We start from the raw sequence: 20,092 nt of genomic DNA, 5'->3' as shown, positions 1-20,092 counted from the left end.
CATTTTTCCAAAAAAAAAACAGGAATAACTATTTTCACTGGTAAACTAAACAAAGGGAAAATGATTTAAGGACCCAAAATATGGGACCAAGGGAGGGGACATGTGAGGTGTCCCCTCCCTATTGCATAATGAGTTGGCATGGCCAACTCATTATACAATAAGAAGAGGACAGGCCAACTCATTATACAATAGGGAGGGGACACCTCATCTGTCCCCTCACTTGATCCCATATTTTGGATGCCAACTGAACGCTCGTGACCCAGGCTCACGAGTTTTGCACGCCTCTCAAGACTATCATTATACACGCGCTTCTCTCTCCGTCTCTTCTGTGTATGGATCCAACTGACCCCGACTCCGATCTCCTTCTTCGATGCCCTGGACTCCTTCGAAACCCCGGAAGAAGAAGAAGAAGAAGAACAAGGCCGAAACCCTAGGTTCCTCCGAGCTCATCAAAAGCCCTCCCCATCGACGGCGATGGCGGACCCCGATCGACCCTCTCCCTTGACCCGCCTCCCCCTCTCCTCCGCCTCCGCCAGTCCGAGGCCGTCCGGCAGCAGGATCCTCACCGACCACGGCCCGACCCGTCGTCGCAACTCTCGCTGGCGCCTGGCCAATCGGCCGCTGTTGCCAAGGGATGTTGAAACCCCGGAGGTCCCGTCGCTCCTGTTCTCAGCTGCTGGGTTCGTCGTCAAGTCCGTCCTCTTCCAGCTCAACCTGCTCGTTTCTTTCCTCGGAATCCCTTTCAGATTGCTGAAGGTTTCCTTTTTGGCGGCGGCCGACCCTCTTGGGACCGTGAACAAGGCCAGGAATGCTGTGGAGGGGAGGTTCTCGTCGGTTTGGAATGGTTTTGTCGGGAGACGGCAGGATTTGGGGGAACTGGCGGGGAGATTTGCCCTCGGGGTGTAGTTTTGGGCCACAAGGATGGGATTGGGATGCGTTTGGGCCCGAGAGCTCTGCAGAAGAACCATAGATTGCAGCTGGTTGTTTCGTTGGTGTTGCCCGAATCGGATTATAATAGGAAGCTGGGTATGTTTCAGGTATCATTTCGGCATTTGGACTGTTGCTGTAGGTAAATTGTAGATAGACCCCCTTGTATATACGTACCTTCAGCAGTTTATCATGCCCCAACTCATTTTTTAGCATTATTTATCATCCCTCAATCCACGGGGGAAGGGGATTACTCGCAATATATCCTTCTCAAGATCCCAATCCTAGGGTTATAAGTGCTAATGATACGTGCTACTAAGGTATACATGACACTGCAATTTAATCTAGTAATAATGATTTTATTAGCATGTATTATACGGTATACTAACCTTATCTTACTAGAAGTTGTTCAGTAATGTTTGAAACACGCTCAACTTGTTTGCTGAATGCACTATTCTGACCGTATGAACGCGCTTAATCTCCCGTGTAGTAATTCTTTTTTTGATAATTCTTTGTTTAATTTTTTCGTTGATCACTCTTACAAATAACATTCTCAGAAATAATTTCCCATGTTCATTGCCTAAGAAAGTGGGAGGGAAGAGAATCAAGATAATAAATAAATTGTTTTCCTTGCTATGGAAGAAAACCCATAGGAAGTTTATTTTAATAGATAATAGATAACCTATCTTTCCCTTCTCTACTTCTCTATGCCATACATATTTTGAATTGAGGCGCAAACTAATAAACATTTTTCAAACATTTTGTTTAATTCCCTTGAGCTATATATGTCCTTTTTTGTGGTAATGCTCGACTATTTTACTGGGTGAAGGTTCGAGCGGAGCTTCTATCTGCAAGCGGAAAAGTTACCCATAGCTCAAGCCAACCATGCATGCTTCGCTTCAAAAGTCCTCATATTCGCTTTGTAGAGACATTTTTGAGAACAGGTACCTTACTAGCGGGCTACTCTTCAGAGTCACAAATTATCAACATAAAAATGACTGGATTTGTTGAAGGAAATGATCCAACTGTCTGCGTAAGAATTATCATTGAACAGAGGGCAGAGTACAAACCTGGTGCTGGTATCCCTGAGATTTATGCTGCGTCTTTAAAGCTTGAGTCACAACTTCCACTTATGAAGAGGATGATTTGGAACTGGAGAATAACAATCTTTATCTGGGTTGTTATGACGTTGTTCGTTTTTGAATTATTGATTGTTCTAGTCTGTTGTAGGCCTCTCATAATTCCGCGGACAAGGACAAACAGTGAGACTCCTAATAGACTGCCGGACGGTGGGACTTCTAGCTAAACTTGAGAAGTGAGAACTAATTTTCATGGAAATGTCAAACAAGATTGCAATTTTCTACAGTTTTTTTTCTGTTTTCTGGTTTCTTGGTATGATATTGCTGGTTCCAGAAAACTGAAAGCATGTTCGGCAGTCTCAAACACTATGACCCTGTTTGACCCTCATCAGGTAAGCGAACCTAAGCTTTGTAAATTGTTGACACAATCTGAAGGTGTAATGTAACCTTATAGGCAATTTATACAAAAGAATTTCATGAACTGGCGATCCTCATTCTCTGAAAACTGATTCTGTATTATAGTTGTGAATGATGATGTGCATAATGAGCCAATATACTCGTTATCATATTCGAGATTCCCAGATTTATGCTTGGGACCGTGATAGCTGCAATTAAAAAATTCTATTAAGCAGAAGGATCTAAGGAAGTGACTTGAAAAATATTAAAAAGCACAATGATGTTTTTGTTTTGATCTTATTAAGTTGTAGTTGATTGAGAGAATGGGAATAGCGACTGCCTTGTGTCTAATTGTAAACTTGATCCAGGTAGATGAAGCATAAGATTGTTAACTATGAGGCTTCCTACGACCCCCAATTCCAAGTTTAGATGAGGTTTGTGACTAGGATTAGCACATCAATGGATCTGACATCATGTAGGATATTTTGCCATTTCCTTAAATCACAATGTGTATCAAGTAATCCGTCCGAGATGAAACGTTGTGAAATAGGTGCTATATTCTGTTTGGCAGTCCCCATAATTTTTTTTTTCTCCTTGTATACATGCTTGCACACTACATATTAGCCAATGAGGAAGCACTTCAAATGAGAATTGTGGATTGCTTTGTCGAAGTAGTAATATGAGGCTTGGCTTTTTCTGAAAAATGTTGTTTAGTAAGGTCCATAGGTTGATTGGAATTTATGATGATGTGGGTATGTTACTAGGCAGCTGAATACACAGAAGTAGTGAATAGGTCGAGATTTTATTAAATATGTGCTTGTTAAGAAACTACAAGATGACTCAGTGAGAAGATATGTTGGAATAAAAGAATTGATTAATCGGTAAATCCACTTTAATTACTTGACACCAAAATTGGTTGCAGTATAAAACAATTAAGTATGTAACTTCAAGTTAGTTCGAAACCAAAAATACACACAAGTTCTCTAATACACTTTATCTGTTGGCATACTCTGGACTGGAGTTACTCAATGAGACTGCAAATAAACTGGGGAAAGCCTCAATTACTGGTAATTACTTGGAGGAAAGAATTCCAGTTATTGTAAATGTATTGGATTTTATTTCTTTTCTTTTTTGGGATCTTTCTCTTACACTATGGCAACTTAAAAGACTGCTTAACCAGCCAGACTATCAGTCAGAATGCATGCATTTTAGAATGCTCTCAAATTGTTATAGATCCTGTTATGTTGTTATTAGTTTGTTCCGCAAGTCAATTATATCTTATTCACTTAGACGAGTTTTTATTTTTGGTTCCCTCCTTTTAGTTACCCTTTAATCACTGTACTAGTCAATGGTGATATTATAGGTCTTAATGAATCCATCATGTGGAGGGGGAAAAAAAAGTAATTTGTAGCATGTTGGTGTCTGCTATATTAAGATATCCTTTTATTGCAGGTTCAGGGATCTTACAACCCTCTCTAAACCCATTCTCATGCAGGCTTCACCGGTGTTTTCCATGAATGGTTTCAGTTTGTTCCATTTTTGGAAGCAGGTTTCTCCAAGGAAACAAACGTGAGCAATCCAAATGGACATATTAGGAGTCGAGGGTGAAGAGAGCTAATTTACACGTTCTCATGCCTTCAGTTTTGCTGTCTTGAAACCTGTAAATGTTTCAAGCTGGTTAACTTGTACTGTTTTTGTGTTGTCGATGTTGTAAGATGTTTGCGTATCGCTCCAGTTGGGAGATTTAGTTTAAGCCCAAACCTGGGTAGAGAACATAATAATTCACAATGAGTGATGGTTTGTGGTGGATAGCCAATATGCACTGTTGGTGGGGGATAGCCAATGTAAGTAGGATTCTTGATCAAAACAAACCAAGCTAAAAAAAAACCCAAAGCAATATGGATTTGAGTATTAGGAAACGTTGATAAATAGTCAATTTTGATCTTTTCGAGTTTGGGAACAACTTGTTTCATCTCAAGCCTTTCTTTTGGCAAGTCACTTGAACAGATCATGCCCACCTCTAGGAGTGAAGATAAGCATGCATGCATATGGATTACATCTTTTTACTTGGCTTTTCGTTTCCACACTCATCTTTTAAAAGATTGCAGTCCACAATTTTGAAGATATTGGTAAACGATGCGTTACATACCCAACTTCGCAAGTTTAATTCCCCGATAAATTAACATAGGGTCAGTAGGCCTTTTTCGTGTGAAAATCCCTAGCAACAATATTCCAAAGCTATAGACATCCGCGTTCTTTGAAACTCTTCCCGTTGACGTTGACGCTTACTCTTTAAAAAAAAAAAGAAGTAACTTAATTGATAGTGTCAATTATAGGGTTAATTGCAGATGTATCCTATGCACTGTCGCTTAATTGTGGATAGACCCATTGTAGTATTTTCTATCATTGCAGAGAAATCACTGAGTGAACTTTTTTCACTCTTTTACGCTAAGCGAAAGAGAGAACTATTTTTTGACAAATAAATCTTCTTAGGGTGAAGCAAGTATAAAAAAAGAAAAATTTCATTCTGGTGGTCTGTTTGTAGTTGGGCAATATTGAAGGAGGTCTAGCTGCAGCAATAGAACTACATGTGGTATCTGCAATTGAGCGATAGCACAAAGGTCTATCCACAATTAACCCTTTAACTATATGAGATTTGGAGGAGAAATCTTACGAGTTTGATTACCTGGAGCCATATGCCCAATTGTTCCTCGCTTGCTTGTTGATGTTACAGTCCAGCTATCACCAACCAATACTTTTGCAATGCCAAAATCAGCCACGTGCGCGGTCATATCTTCATTCATAACAACATTGCTTGGCTTCAGATCACAATGCAGCACAATCTGAGAATAGTGATGGTGGAGATATTCGAGGGCCGATGCCACATCAATTGCTATGTTAATTCTCTCAAGTAGGTTCAAGCAGTAGGTGTGGGAATACAGCCATCTTTCGAGGCTTCCATTGGGCATGAATTGGAGAACAAGTGCACGAAACTTCAACTGGGAGCAAGTGCTGATAATTTTAACAAGATTTCTATGACGAACCACGATCAAAGCATGACATTCTACATTGAAGCTCCTTAAAGCTCCCTGAACTTCCAAATTCAAAACCTTTACTGCGATGATGAGCCCATCATCTAAACATCCTTTGTATACAGAGCCAAAGCTTACCCGTCCTAGTAAATTCGCCTCGCTGAAGTTTTCAGTGGCACGAACAAGCTGATGGCATGATATTGATCTGTGACTATCAAGAGATGGTGTGTCGCTAGGAGCTTGATTATTGGTTTGCCTCCGAAAGAAAAATATTAGGACCATGTAACAGAAAGCAAAAGAGATTACAGTGATTGCAGCAGCAGGAAGGACATAATTAAACAAAAGGGCTCTTGTTGCTGAGCTGGGACTCACATCATTTGTCGTACAAGGTGGAAAACCAATTCTTGGTGCTCCACACAATGCAGCATTCCCTAACACAGACGCAACAATGAGATTTGAAAATACACCTCCATCTGGGACATTTCCTGTCAGCTTGTTGAAAGACAGGTCCATACTTCTGAGATATTGGAGATTGACCAAGGAGTTTGGTATAATGCCCGAGAGGTTATTGTGCGAAAGGTTTAAAGCTTCGATACTGATAAGCTCACTTAATGATTGCGGAATGAGACCATCGAAAGAATTATCTGATAGGTCGAGATATCTAAGCATTTGAAGCTCCTTGAAAGCACTCAGGATGTTACCTGATAGCTGATTCATTGACATATCCAAAATGTCTAAGGACTTGATGTTCCCCATCCTCAACGGCAATGATCCGTTAAGAATATTTCTTGACAGATTTAACTCAATAAGGCCAGTCAGACTCCAAATAGTTTTGGGAATTCTGGCAGATAATTCATTTGCACCCAATAGCAAATGTTGCAACCCGCTGATATTTCCCAAGGAATCAGGTGTGAATCCAGAAAGACTGTTCGCTTCAAGGGATAGCTTGCTCAACCTTTTTAACCCACCAAGTTCCCATGGGATGGACCCGTGTAATCTGTTGTTGTTCAGGATTAGTGATTGAAGGTTTTCGAGCATACCGATTTCTGATGGTATTATTCCTGCAAGCTCATTGTTGCCCATATCTAGACTCCACAAGCTGAGTTCATAGTAAAATAATTTAATTTCTTCGACAGATTGCCTATGGTATTTGGAAGGAAGCCACCCAACTCATTTCCCTCAAATTCAACTATACCAAGAACCTTACAGTTCGACAGTGAGGCGAGAAACACCATCCCTCATGTTAGCTTGTTCCCTCCTAAAAACAAGGTCTTAAGGTCAGGCATGCTCTCAAATTGCACCCGCAGTGGACCCGGGAGTTGGTTATTGGTAAAATCTATGACTTTAATTGTTGAAATATTTGAAAGACCACATTGGTAGAGGGCCAGTTATAACCTTAGTTACCAGCGGCAAGTAAGAGATGGAGATTTGGCAGACCACCGAACTCCTCAGGGATAATGCCATGTATGGTGTTATCGCCGATATCTAAAGTTTGTAACTGTGTAAGGTTGCCTAAAGAGCTCGGTATAGCACCTGTGAGATTGTTTTTTTCCAAGAGCTAGAAGTCTAAGCTGCTGCAATTTCCCAATCTCTGGAGGTATCCTACCACTGAATCCATTAACAGACAGAGCGAGTACCTGGAGATGATGGAAGTGAGAAAGAGAGGATGGAATGCCACCAGTAAGGCGATTATCTGACACTGATAGAAACTGAAGCATCGAATTAAGGCTAATATTCGAGGGCAGAGATCCTGAAAGATTATTGTGCAAAAGGTGTGTTGTGCGCAGCGGAAATTTCGGCAGAGTTTCTGGTGCACAATAAGAGAGAAAGATCAATAAGAATTCTCGTCTCACCAAGGAAACAAGAATCTGAAGCGGATATCTCAACAAAGTGAGATATCGGCTCTTCCTCTCATCAGTTCTAGGACTGACCTGTCGAGGGATCCTAAAAACTATTACAATGACCACAAACTCAAACAACCAATTTTAAGTGGTTCGGCAAACTGCCTACGTCCACGGGGCAAGGAGGGGGAGATCTACTATTAGAGGAGGAGTATACAACTAGGGTTTACAATCACTTAATCTAAACCCTCAAACAATCTCTCTTCCTCACACAAATATCTCTCTCACAAGCACACAAAAAACTCTCTCAAATCGGCTCTGCACGCTGCCTAAGAAAGAAAAACAGACTGCACACACAATCCTTTGTTTCTTCTCTGCTTGGCACGCCCACGTCTGAGAATTAATTCGCAGCCGCCAAAAAAAAAATCAGAGTTCCTCACCTTTCCCCTGCCTTCGCTCAAAGAGCACAAAACCCTAGGAAAGGGTTTATATAAACATCTATTGTGTCTTCAGGTGGGCCTTCTTTTCGCCACTGGACAAAAGCATCCCACACGGTTTCCAATCCACGCGGTTTCCCACTCGTCTCAGCCTTTCACGCGGAATCCAAGAGCACATGGGTTCGTGAACAACTCTTTAGCCGCTGGACTTTGCAATTCTCCAAAGCTTGTGGCCCCCACAAGCATACCGCCAGTTCACCCAAATGGCCGCGAACGACCTCAATCCAATAGAAGAGTTCGCAACCCTTCTCCAATATCATCAACTCTGCGGCTGATAGCACCTCCAATGGTCTCAAACACCTCCACCTGAGGCGAACCAATGGTCATATCCAAACTATGTCTGCCAGCTGCACTCGATTCAAAACCCAACTCATCATCTGCATCCGAATCCAAATGACTTCCACGTTGTGTCACCTCAGCTGGAATCCCAACCAATGCAGAATGACCTGGAGTATGTGGGAAAATCCCCACCCAATGTGGAGTAGCATCAGTCTCCACCCGCTGCGATACCTCTAAGGTCTGTCCAAAACTCTCCACCTGCTGAGAGTCAATTGGCTTCCTCATCGAAGCCTCAACCAAAGTGACACTACCAGACCTATCTTCCAATGGAGTTTTACCTCCAATCACAGCAGTTGACAACTCTTTAATAGGATGACCCAAATATGTCGAAGCCTCTGTCCAGAAACTCTTCTGCAAACCATTGCTCGACCCCAAACACCGATCCTCCTCCAGAAAGGCACGGTTCTCCAAATTTGTCACCCTATTTAGTTGCCCCAAGATTTCCTTTCCAACGAAGTGTCTCGAAATGCCGTGAGCTCGGCTCCAATACAGAAATAGGTCCATCTTGTACCTCCCACCAGAATGGAGTACCTTCACCTTTCTGTCTATTACACACTTCTTCAATCTGTTAGAGACTACTAGGACTTTCTCCAATGGGGATTTGGTTGCAACCCAAACATGCCTAGAACAGTCACCAACAAAGGAAACCAAACGTCTATTACCTCCCAATAATGCCCCCTTGGAAGGCCCCCAAACATCCACGTGAACTCCTCCAGAACGACCCTTAGCACGGTGAATAGAGGTGCCACACTTCACCTCGGTCTTCTTGCTCACATCAACATGTTCACTGGACTTCAAACTGCAGGTCTTCACACCCTCTTTCAATCTATGCGAGGAATCAATACTGGAATGGCCAAGCCCCAAATGCTGTAGTCTAGTCGAATCAACAGAAGTCGTCAGCTCTTCACCTGTCACTATACCTCCAGTCAAGTAATACAGGTTATTCCTCCTGACGCCCTTCATCACAATCCGAGAGTCTTCCACGATCTCGAGAACCATGTCCTCAACAAGAACCTTCAGACCCTCTCCAACCAAAGCTCCAATCGAGATTAAGTTCTTCCTCAAAGAAGGAACATATCTCACATCGTTTAACTCTCTAACAGTCCCATCAAACATCTTTATGCGAATTCTTCCTATCCCAAGGATCTGGCATGCACGGTTATCAGCCATGTACACCACACCACTATCCACCAGCTTCTCAAAACTGGAGAACCATTCCCTTCTAGGGCACACATGATAGGTCGCACCACTATCCAACATCCATTCAGATTCCTCCGAATAGCTATCTGTAGGACTGATAGAAAGCGAATAAATAGAAGAGTCAGAATTATTACCATCCGATACGATGTTTGCTTCTGATGATGGTTGCTTCCCTTTTCCCTTCTGCTTATTCTTCATCCATTCGTCGAGCTTTGGGCAGTCTTTCTTCCAATGACCAGTCTCCTTGCACCAAGCACACTGATCTTTTCCAATTGTAGGATGCCCTACTCTAGACTGTGACTTCCAATTCCTCCCTCTTGCGACTAACGCCTCTGCTACCGACTCAGTCGAATTCTCCTTATCCTTCTTCCGAAGCTGATAATTCACCAATGCAGCAGTGACCTCACTATACGAAAGTGATGCCTTCCCATTAATCAGAGTAAGAACGAAGGTCTCATATTCCTCGTCGGGCAAGGAACTCAACAACAGCAACGCCTTGTCCTCATCTTCAATCTTGACATCCACATTCGCCAAATCCGCAAGAAGCTTTGTGTAGTGGTTCATGTGATCTCTAATGGAGGTTCCCTTCTTCAACTGGAAACGATAAAGTCTCCTCTTCAAATGCAAGCGATTTTCCACACTCTTGGTCAAATACTTGCTTTCGAGAATCTCCCAAATCTTCTTCGCAGAAGTCTCATTCATCACATCATATTTTAGATCTTGAGTCAAACAAGACCTAATCACACCACACGCCGTTCGATTCATCTTTTTCCAAACCTTCTCTTCAATCTCATCTGGCTTGCCATCTAACTCCAAGGTATCCTCCAAATTCTGCGCGTTCAGCGCATCCAAAACCTCGCATCTCCATAATCCAATTGTTTGTGCCATTAAACTTCTTCACATCTATCTTCATAGAGTGGATATTCAAACTCTGAATGGTCTTCCCGCCAGAAGCACCACCCTCGACACCCGAAGCACCTTCTTTCCCCGACATCTTACGCACCAACGAACGAAGAATAGATCCAAAACTAAAAAGATAGAGTTTTTACCAAAAGATCCCACCTTTATCACACCAACGAAGCCCTAAACGAGCCTCCAAATTGATCTACTCCTCCAACCAAACCCTAGATCTGGAATCTGGGCTCTGATACCACTTGTTGTGCGCAGCGGAAATTTCGGCAGAGTTTCTGGTGCACAATAAGAGAGAAAGATCGATAAGAATTCTTGTTTCTCAAAGGGAACAAGAATCTGAAAGCCTAATATCCCATCAAAGTGGGATATTTGCTCTTCCTCTCGTCAGCTCTAGGACTGCGCGTCGAGGGATCCTAAAAACTATTACAATGGCCACAAACCCACAAACTCAAACAACCAATTTTACATGGTTCGGCAAACTGCCTACGTCCACGGGGCAAGGAGGGGGAGATCTACTATTAGAGGAGGAGAATACAACTAGGGTTTACAATCACTCAATCTAAACCCTCAAACAATCTCTCTTCCTCACACAAATATCTCTCTCACAAGCACAAAAAAAACTCTCTCAAATCGGCTCTGCACGCTGCCCAAGAAAGAAAAACAGACTGCACACACAATCCTTTGTTTCTTCTCTGCTTGGCACGCCCACGTCTGAGAATTAATTCGCAGCCGCCAAAAAAAAATCAGAGTTCCTCACATTTCCCCTGCCTTCGCTCAAAGAGCACAAAACCCTAGGAAAGGGTTTATATAAACATCTATTGTGTCTTCGGGTGGGCCTTCTTTTCGCCACTGGACAAAAGCATCCCACACGGTTTCCAATCCACGCGGTTTCCCACTCGTCTCAGCCTTTCACGCGGAATCCAAGAGCACATGGGTTCGTGAACAACTCTTTAGCCGCTGGACTTTGCAATTCTCCAAAGCTTGTGGCCCCCACAAGCATACCGCCAACAAGGTGCAGTTCAGTTAGAACAGTCATGTCGAAAATTTCAGGAGGTATAGAACCCGAAAGCTGATTCCCGCCAAGTGCGAGGATTTCAAGACGAGGCAACTGTGAAAGAGAGTCAGGTATAGGGCCTCTAAGACTGTTGTTGCTGAGATCGAGGTAATATAGAAAGGAGAGGTTCGCGATATGCGGAGATGTTGTGCCATAAATTAAGAGGTAAGTTTACGATGTTAAGGGAAATGACTCTTTGCCTCGTGCGGTCACATGAGATGCCGGTCCAGGTGCAAAAACAGGTGTTGGTGGTCCACTCGGTTGACAAAATTTGATATGGGTCACCGACACTGGCCCTGAAGGCAAGGAGTGCCGAGAGATCAGTGCAATTGTTATGCACCTCGGCTGAGGACGTAGGTAACAGGAGGATTAAATGTACGGTTATGAAGAGAACGGGAGAATTTGCCATATTGGAGACTTGAGAGAGGCTGACAGAATGCAGAGTGATAAGGTTTGGAGAACATCGACGCAGAAAGTATTCGAGAAATAGATGGGTCCGGTTCATGAGAATATTCCAGCTGCTTCATCATACTCATCTGTCTATGATTATTCCGGTGACTGGTCCAAACCGAGTAGAGTGGGCTCCACAATCACAACTTCTCATAACCTGACAATAGCAAACGACACATCTAAACAATCAAAAAATGAATTGGGTAGTCCAATTGGCCGTCTTTAAAAGCACAAAATGCAAGAATATTCCAAGAATTTGGAGATATCTGAAAGCTAGCGGTACTCTTTGTGAGATGAGCGTACTCATTGTAAGAAGTTAATTAAGGAACTAGATGAAGGCCGGTGTCATGGGAGCTATTGTTGAGATCGGTGTAGACTCAAACCTCCGCAGGCGAGCTCAAGGCGATTTCGAGCTCGAAGAAGTCCGCAGGCGAAGTCGAAGACGCGCAGGTGAACTCATAGGTGAGTTCGAACGGGCGAACGCGACCCTCGGGAGAACGCGACCCTCGGCGAACGCGACCCTCGCGTTGAGCGCCCCGACCATCACGTCCAGGGGTCCGACCCTCGCGTCGAGCTGAATGCTCGCGTGGCTGGCGACAGGCTGTCGCCAACCTGTCTCGTTCGACTATAAAACCCCCCCGATGCCCTAGGGTTTGAGCTGCCTCTCCTCCGATTTTTTGGCGGCGAATCCCCTTTAACGCAGCAGCGTTCATCCCAAAATCGCAGCAGCGATTTTCAATCCCCAGCCTACAACAGTAGTTGTGAGGGATTTAAGAAGAGAGCTTCTTCTCCTCATCTTCTCGTGCAAACTCAGAGGCGGCGGAACTGCTCCCCCTTTCTCGCGATCTTCTCCAGCGCTCTCTCTCTGTGTGTCGTGATTTCAAAAGTGAAATCATTAAGGAAGAAATTAAAGAGGGGAGAAAGAAGTAAAGAGGAGGTATTTAAAGAGAGAAGGGAATCTTACTGTAGCTACAGTAAAGATTAAATTTATTGAGGAATCTCAGTTTGATATTCGCTCTGAATTGTAATTTCTTGTTTGACTAATAAGAAATTTACTGTGTGACTCCCGAGGACGTAGGCAGTTGCCGAACCTCGTTAAAACTTGGTGTACTTTTTCTATTCTACGTTTCTGTTGCATTAGGGATTTAGACGTTAAATTCCCAATAACTGGTATCAGAGCGTGAAACGATCTAGAGGAAGTCAGATTCAAGTGGAAGCCATGGCCGCAGATGAAGGGAAAATAAGACTTGAGAAGTTTGATGGAACAGATTTCGGATTTTGGAAAATACAGATAGAGGATTATCTGTATCAGAAAAATCTGTATCAACCACTATCGGGGAAGAAGCCGGATTCTATAAAGGAAGAAGAGTGGAACCTTCTAGATAGACAAGCCCTCGGAGTTATCAGATTGACGTTGACTCGCAATGTTGCGTTCAACATAGCGAAGGAGAAGACCACGACAGGTCTTATGGCAGCACTCTCAAACATGTATGAGAAGCCATCAGCCGCGAACAAAGTTTATTTGATGCAGTGGTTATTCAATCTGAAAATGTCGGAAGACGCGTCAGTAGCACAACACCTCAATGAACTTAATACAGTTACAACCCAATTGAGTTCAGTTGAGATTGAGTTTGATGATGAAGTTCGGGCGTTGATACTTTTATCTTCCCTACCAGAGAGTTGGAACGCTACAGTAACGGCAGTGAGTAGCTCATCGGGAAAGAAAAAGTTGAAGTTCGGCGACGTTCGTGATTTGGTTCTCAGTGAGGAGATCCGACGGCGAGAGACTGGTGAAGCTACAACCTCTTCAGTATTGCATACAGAGTCAAGAGGTAGAAATTCAACCAGAGGAAACGGACGAGAAAAATCAAACTTCAGAGGTAGATCAACGAGTGTTGGAATTGTGGAAAGACCGGACATTACAAGAATCAGTGCAAGAGTGCACAGAAGGAGAAGGAAACGAAGGCAGAGGTGAATGTCACTTCCACCTCAGGAGGATACGACGCATTGATATGCTCCTTGGAGAGCAAGGAGGAATCTTGGGTGTTAGATTCAGGAGCGTCGTTCCATGCTACCTCTCAGAAAGAATTCTTCGAGAATTATACTCCCGGAAATCTTGGATACGTATATCTTGGTGATGATCAACCATGTGCTATTGTGGGCAAAGACATGGTGAAAATTAAGTTGAACGGGTCTGTATGGGAGCTGAAGGATGTCAGGCATATTCTCGACCTGAGAAAGAATTTAATATCCGTAGGCCAGTTGGCTGGCGAAGGATATACCACGACCTTCCATGGAGATGATTGGAAGATCTCAAAGGGCGCAATGACGATTACCCGAGGTAGGAAGACTAGTACCCTATATATGACAGCAGGTGCACGTTGTTCGATCTCAGTTGCAGCAAGCAATGAGACTTCAAAGCTGTGGCACCAGAGACTCGGTCATATGAGTGAAAAGGGGATGAAAATCATGCACACAAAGGGAAAACTCCCAGGACTGCAGTCAGTGGAGATGGATATGTGTGAAGAATGTATACTTGGAAAGCAGAAGAGAGTCAGCTTTCAGACAAGTGGCAGAACCCCCAGGAAGCAGAAGCTAGAGCTCGTTCACTCAGATGTGTGGGGACCAACAACCACCGCGTCCATTGGTGGAAAACACTACTTCGTGACTTTTATCGATGATCACTCTCGGAAAGTGTGGGTCTACTTTCTGAAGCATAAGTCAGAAGTATTTGAGGCTTTCAGGAGATGAAAAGCTATGGTCGAGAATGAGACCGGTCTGAGAATAAAGAAGCTCAGGACCGACAATGGCGGTGAATATGAAGACACCGGATTCAAGAAGTTCTGCTATGAGCACAGGATCAGAATGGAGAGAACCGTGCCCGGCACGCCTCAGCAAAATGGTGTAGCTCAGCGGATGAACCGAACGTTGACGGAGAGAGCCAGAAGCATTCGGGTACAGTCAGGCCTACCGAAGTAGTTCTGGGCAGAAGCGGTCAACACAGCAGCTTACTTGATCAACTGAGGTCCATCGGTTCCATTGGAGCACAGAATACCAGAGGAGGTATGGTGCGGAAAGGAGGTAAAACTCTCACATCTTAAAGTTTTCGGTTGTGTAGCTTACGTGCATATTAGTGATCAAGGCAGGAATAAGCTTGATCCCAAGTCAAAGAAATACACTTTCATCGGCTATGGTGAAGATGAGTTCGGCTACCGCATTTGGGACAACGAAAACAAGAAAGTGATCAGGAGCAGAGATATGATATTCAACGAGAGGGTGATGTACAAGGACATGCACAAGACAGATGACTCAGAGAGCGAGTCAATATTTGTAGATACAGATGATGCACAAGACAGATGACTCAGAGAGCGAGTCAATATTTGTAGATACAGATGATGTCCCGAGTAACCTCTTGGAAGAACCCAATGTAGAGGGTCCTCAGTAAGAAGAGCCTGTTGGACAAGATGGTGCGCAGGAGCCCGGCGCATCAGCTCCGATATTAAGAAGATCTTCTCGTCCTCCTGTACCCAACAGGAGATATATGAACTATCTGTTGTTGACAGATGGTGGGGAGCCTGAAAGATTTGATGAAGCTTGTCAGTGTGGAGATGCGAGCAAGTGGGAGCTTGCCATGAAAGATGAGATGAAGTCACTCATCTTAAACCAGACGTGGGAACTAGCTGAGTTGCCCACGGGTAAGAAGGCACTCCACAACAAATGGGTGTACTGGGTGAAAGATGAGCATGATGGTTCCAGGAGATATAAAGCCCAATTGGTTGTCAAAGGTTTCCAGCAGAAGGAAGGAATTGACTACACCGATATTTTTGCTCCCGTGGTAAAGCTAAATACTATCAGGACCGTGATGAGTATTGTAGCAATTGAAGATCTTCATCTCGAGCAGTTAGACGTGAAGATGGCGTTTCTTCACGGAGATCTAGAAGAGGAGATATACATGCACCAGCCAGAAGGTTTCTCAGAAGAAAAGAAGAAGAACCTGGTGTGCAGACTCAAGAAGAGCTTGTATGGCCTGAAACAAGCCCCAAGACAGTGGTACAGAAAGTTTGACGGCTTTATGCACAAGGAAGGTTTCCAGAAGTGCAACGCCGACCACGGTTGCTACTTCAAAAGATATCAGTCCAGATATATCATCCTACTGTTGTATGTTGAAGATATGTTGGTTGCAGGATCAGATATGAAAGATATCAAGAGTTTGAAGCAGCAGCTGTCAAAGGAGTTTGACATGAAGGACTTGGGTCCAGCGAAGAAGATCCTTGGAATGCAAATCACGAGAGATAAGAAGAGAGGTCTCTTGCAGTTATCTCAGACGGAGTACATCAACCGTGTTTTGCAGAGATTTAACATGGGCAACTCCAAGCCTATAAGCACACCCTTGGCCAGCAACTTTCGTCTATCGAAGGATCAGTCTCCTCAGTCAGAAGAAGAGAAAGAGAGTATGGCTCAGGTTCCTTACGCCTCAGCTATCGGAAGTTTGATGTACGCAATGGTCTGTACGCGACCAGATATTGGCCATGCAGTGGGAGTGGTCAGCCGGTTTATGTCGAATCCAGGAAAAGCTCATTGGGAAGCGGTCAAGTGGATTCTGAGATATCTACGAGGCACCACACAGAAGTGTTTGCACTTTGGTAAAGATGCAGACTTCGGCGGTGAAGTTGATCACCGAAGAAGCACCACCGGCTATGTATTCACCGTTGAAACTACAGCTGTTAGTTGGATGTCACAGGTACAGAAGATCGTTACTCTATCCACTACAGAAGCTGAGTATGTTGCAGTGACTGAAGCCAGTAAAGAGATGATATGGCTTCAGGGTTTGTTGACAGAGCTGGGATTCAAACAGGAGAAGAATGTTTTGCACAGTAACAGCCAGAGTGTGATACACTTGGCGAAGAATTCCGCATTTCATTCTAGAACGAAGCATATTGCGCTTCGGTACCACTTCATCAGATCCCTGTTGGAAGATGACGTGTTGAAACTGGAAAAGATTCTAGGAAGTAAGAATCCAGCTGACATGTTAACAAAGACGGTGACAGTTTAGAAACTGGAGTTGTGCGCAACTTCAGTTGGCCTTCATGCATAGATGATGAGGGCAGAGCCACATAGGAGGAGGAGCTTGTTGAGATAGCCTACTGGCGGCGGTTTGATCTCCAAGTGGGAGATTGTTGAGATCGGTGTAGACTCAAACCTCCGCAGGCGAGCTCAAGGCGATTTCGAGCTCGAAGAAGTCCGCAGGCGAAGTCGAAGACGCGCAGGTGAACTCATAGGTGAGTTCGAACAAGCAAACGCGACCCTCGGGAGAACGCGACCCTCAGCGAACACGACCCTCGCGTTGAGCGCCCCGACCATCGCGTCCAGGAATCCGACCCTCGCGTCGAGCTGAATGCTAAAAACCCCCCGATGCCCTAGGGTTTGAGCTGCCTCTCCTCCGATTTTTTGGCGGCGAATCCCCTTTAACGCAGCAGCGTTCATCCCAAAATCGCAGCAGCGATTTTCAATCCCCAGCCTTCAACAGTAGTTGTGGGGGATTTAAGAAGAGAGCTTCTTCTCCTCATCTTCCCGTGCAAACTCAGAGGCGGCGGAACTCCTCCCCCTTTCTCGCGATCTTCTCCAGCGCTCTCTCTCTGTGTGTCGTGATTTCAAAAGTGAAATCATTAAGGAAGAAATTAAAGAGGGGAGAAAGAAGTAAAGAGGGGGTAGTTAAAGAGAGAAGGGAATCTTACTGTAGCTACAGTAAAGATTAAATTTATTGAGGAATCTCAGTTTGAGATTCGTTCTGAATTGTAATTTCTTGTTTGACTAATAAGAAATTTACTGTGTGGCTCCCGAGGACGTAGGCAGTTGCCGAACCTCGTTAAAACCTGGTGTACTTTTTCTATTCTGCGTTTCTGTTGCTTAGGGATTTAGGCGTTAAATTCCCAACATCTATATCCTTTATAAGATCCTATATGCTGCATGAAGTCACCTAGGAAGCCCATGGATCTTCATTTGACTGTTCTGAAGATTCATCATGTTCAACATATGCCAAAAACATATGCCAGATGTAGATAACGACATCTTTTTCGCGATGTGAGTAGTGTTTCAGTGTTTTGTGTACGTTTCTTAATTAGATGCTTACCCATGAGTAAATAACCAGTAAAGATCGTTGAGGGAGACATTTCACGTTTGGTGAAGCCCTGAACATCTGAAATTACATGAATCATTTGATTATAATTAAGACTGCACCATTAGCCAATTAATGGCAAAACTGTTGACCTTAAAAGTGTTGGATTTCTCCATTTCCTCTGTGAAATTAATTGGCCAATACCTATAGCTAATTTCAAAAAGAAACCGAGATTAGGATTATTGATGAACGGCCCGGGAAGAGAAAAATAAAAAATTAAGGAAAAAGAAGCCTGATAAGGGTTATAAAAATGAAAATGAACATACTTGACGGTAATTACCTTCGTAATAGAGTTGTGTTTTTAATAAAAATGTAGGATTGTCCTAACAAAATCAAAATGGCTCAAAGTACAATAAGATAAGCATGTAACATCGTTATTTATTGGGTTAGAGTTCTACAGTAATACGAAGACAGAGTTATATAGTATTAAAACAAAATATGTAGGGTAAAACGAGCAAAATTGATCCGCGCATTGCTGCAGGTGAAAATCAATGAAAGAATTTGTTTGAACATTACTTAGAAAAAACTATAGCAAAAATAAACAATATATAGCAATTGACACTGTATATCAAGTTGTTGCAATACACAGCGATTTAAAAACACATCAGTTGAGTATTTTATGAGTAAGAGTGATTTTGGAAGTGGATGAGTTTAATAGTAAATGAGTGTAAACCTTTGAGTTTATAGATAAAAAATTATTTGGCAGGTAGATGATCATACTTTTAAATAGGGATAGAACTTTAATTGTATTGGTTAAAAACTCATCTATAATGCCACAAAATTTGTGTAGGAAAAGACCTAAAGAAATTCAACTATTTGGTTCAAAATATAGAACACACACATAGCAACTTGTAGAAAAGTATAGATAGCTACATGATAATATAACAACTTACACCGTGTACCGAAGTGTTGATACAAAAGGTGTTTAAAAACAATTAAAGGAGTATTATAGATCTAAGTGTGTTTTTTAGAAGTGAGTGAGTTTTTAAAAATAAATGTAGGTAAAACTTTTGGGTTTATAAGCCAAAAATCATTTCTAGACTATTGTGAGTTTAAAAAAAACTTTCGATTTATAGGTAAAAATTTTAGTCAAAATTTGATGACACAACATTAATGTGATAAAAAAGAACATTTTAACATTTGGTTTAAAAAGTACAATGTATGCCTAACTACTTAGGTAGCAGTCATAACAAAATTTCACAAGGGGTAGGTACAAAATTTATTTAAAATTTTGATGACGCGACATTAGTGTAAAAAAATGGAAAATAGTTTAATATTTATTTTGAAAAATACAATGTATAGCTATATACTTAGTTAGTAAGTCATAACAAAATATCAAAACTCACAATATCTAATAAAGTGCTAGAATACTAGTGTAGGCGTCTAAAAATACCTATAGGTTTCCGCACGCGGCTCGAGACAGAGAGATGATGATGAATATCACTATTTGAGTCACAGAAGCTTATTTGACATTAACAAGCGCATGAAGTGAGTCGACGAATCGTGTGAAGCAACGGAACTTCAGAATAACGAAAACACGAACTGATCAGGAGCTACGCGTCGCTTACGAAAGACGAAGCGCCCCTCATGTCCCGTCTACTCCACATATTATTCAACCATGGGAGCTTTTAGATCTCCTCATCAAATTTTCTACGCACTTTGAATCACACAATTTCGAGTTCGGACGAGGAAGTTAGAGCCAAAAATACCCGAGACCGTTCAGGCCATTTTACACCAACGAGACACAAAGGGTGTCTCAGAGAAGAATAGAGATTTTGGCCATGACTTGCTTAGAATATGAAAAATCTCAGAAGATAAACGTTGTAGATATATCCTCCATCTTTCCAACTCATCCTAGATCACCTTATTCTGAGGTCGGATGAGAGAGTTAAAGTCAAAACAACAGAGAGACACTGCAAGTGTCTCGGCTATGGCCGAGACACTCCAACTGTCTCGGACCTTGTAGAGCTGTTTTGACTATGATTCGCTTTGAATCTGAAGAATCTCAAAAGATAAAAGTTATAGAAATCTTTGTTATCTTTCTAATACATCTTGGGTTAATTCATTCTGAGATTAGATGAGAGAGATAAAGCTAAAACACCAAAGACAGTACAAACTGCATCGAAATTCTGAGACAATGTGGGTGTCTTGAAGAAGAATGGAGATTTTGGCTATGATACGATTCAAATA

At 42.8% G+C, this 20,092-nt stretch overlaps 1 protein-coding gene and 1 pseudogene across 1 annotated transcript; one reads left to right on the top strand and one right to left on the bottom strand.

The window, feature by feature from the left end:
• Positions 307–2,492, top strand: LOC109824041 (annotated as a pseudogene).
• Positions 4,032–7,152, bottom strand: LOC109834177 (receptor kinase-like protein Xa21). Its single transcript, XM_020402116.1, has 4 exons — positions 6,968–7,152; positions 6,642–6,692; positions 5,089–6,533; positions 4,032–4,060 (listed from the first exon to the last, which is right to left on the bottom strand). Exons 1-4 carry the CDS (start codon positions 7,150–7,152, stop codon positions 4,032–4,034), a joined length of 1,710 nt encoding a protein of 569 aa, XP_020257705.1.

This window comes from Asparagus officinalis, chromosome 1 (assembly GCF_001876935.1).
Source record: "Asparagus officinalis chromosome 1, Aspof.V1, whole genome shotgun sequence".
Classification (NCBI taxonomy): domain Eukaryota; kingdom Viridiplantae; phylum Streptophyta; class Magnoliopsida; order Asparagales; family Asparagaceae; genus Asparagus; species Asparagus officinalis.
Note: the sequence above shows the minus strand (reverse complement) of the source record. Positions and strands in the feature narration are given on the sequence as shown.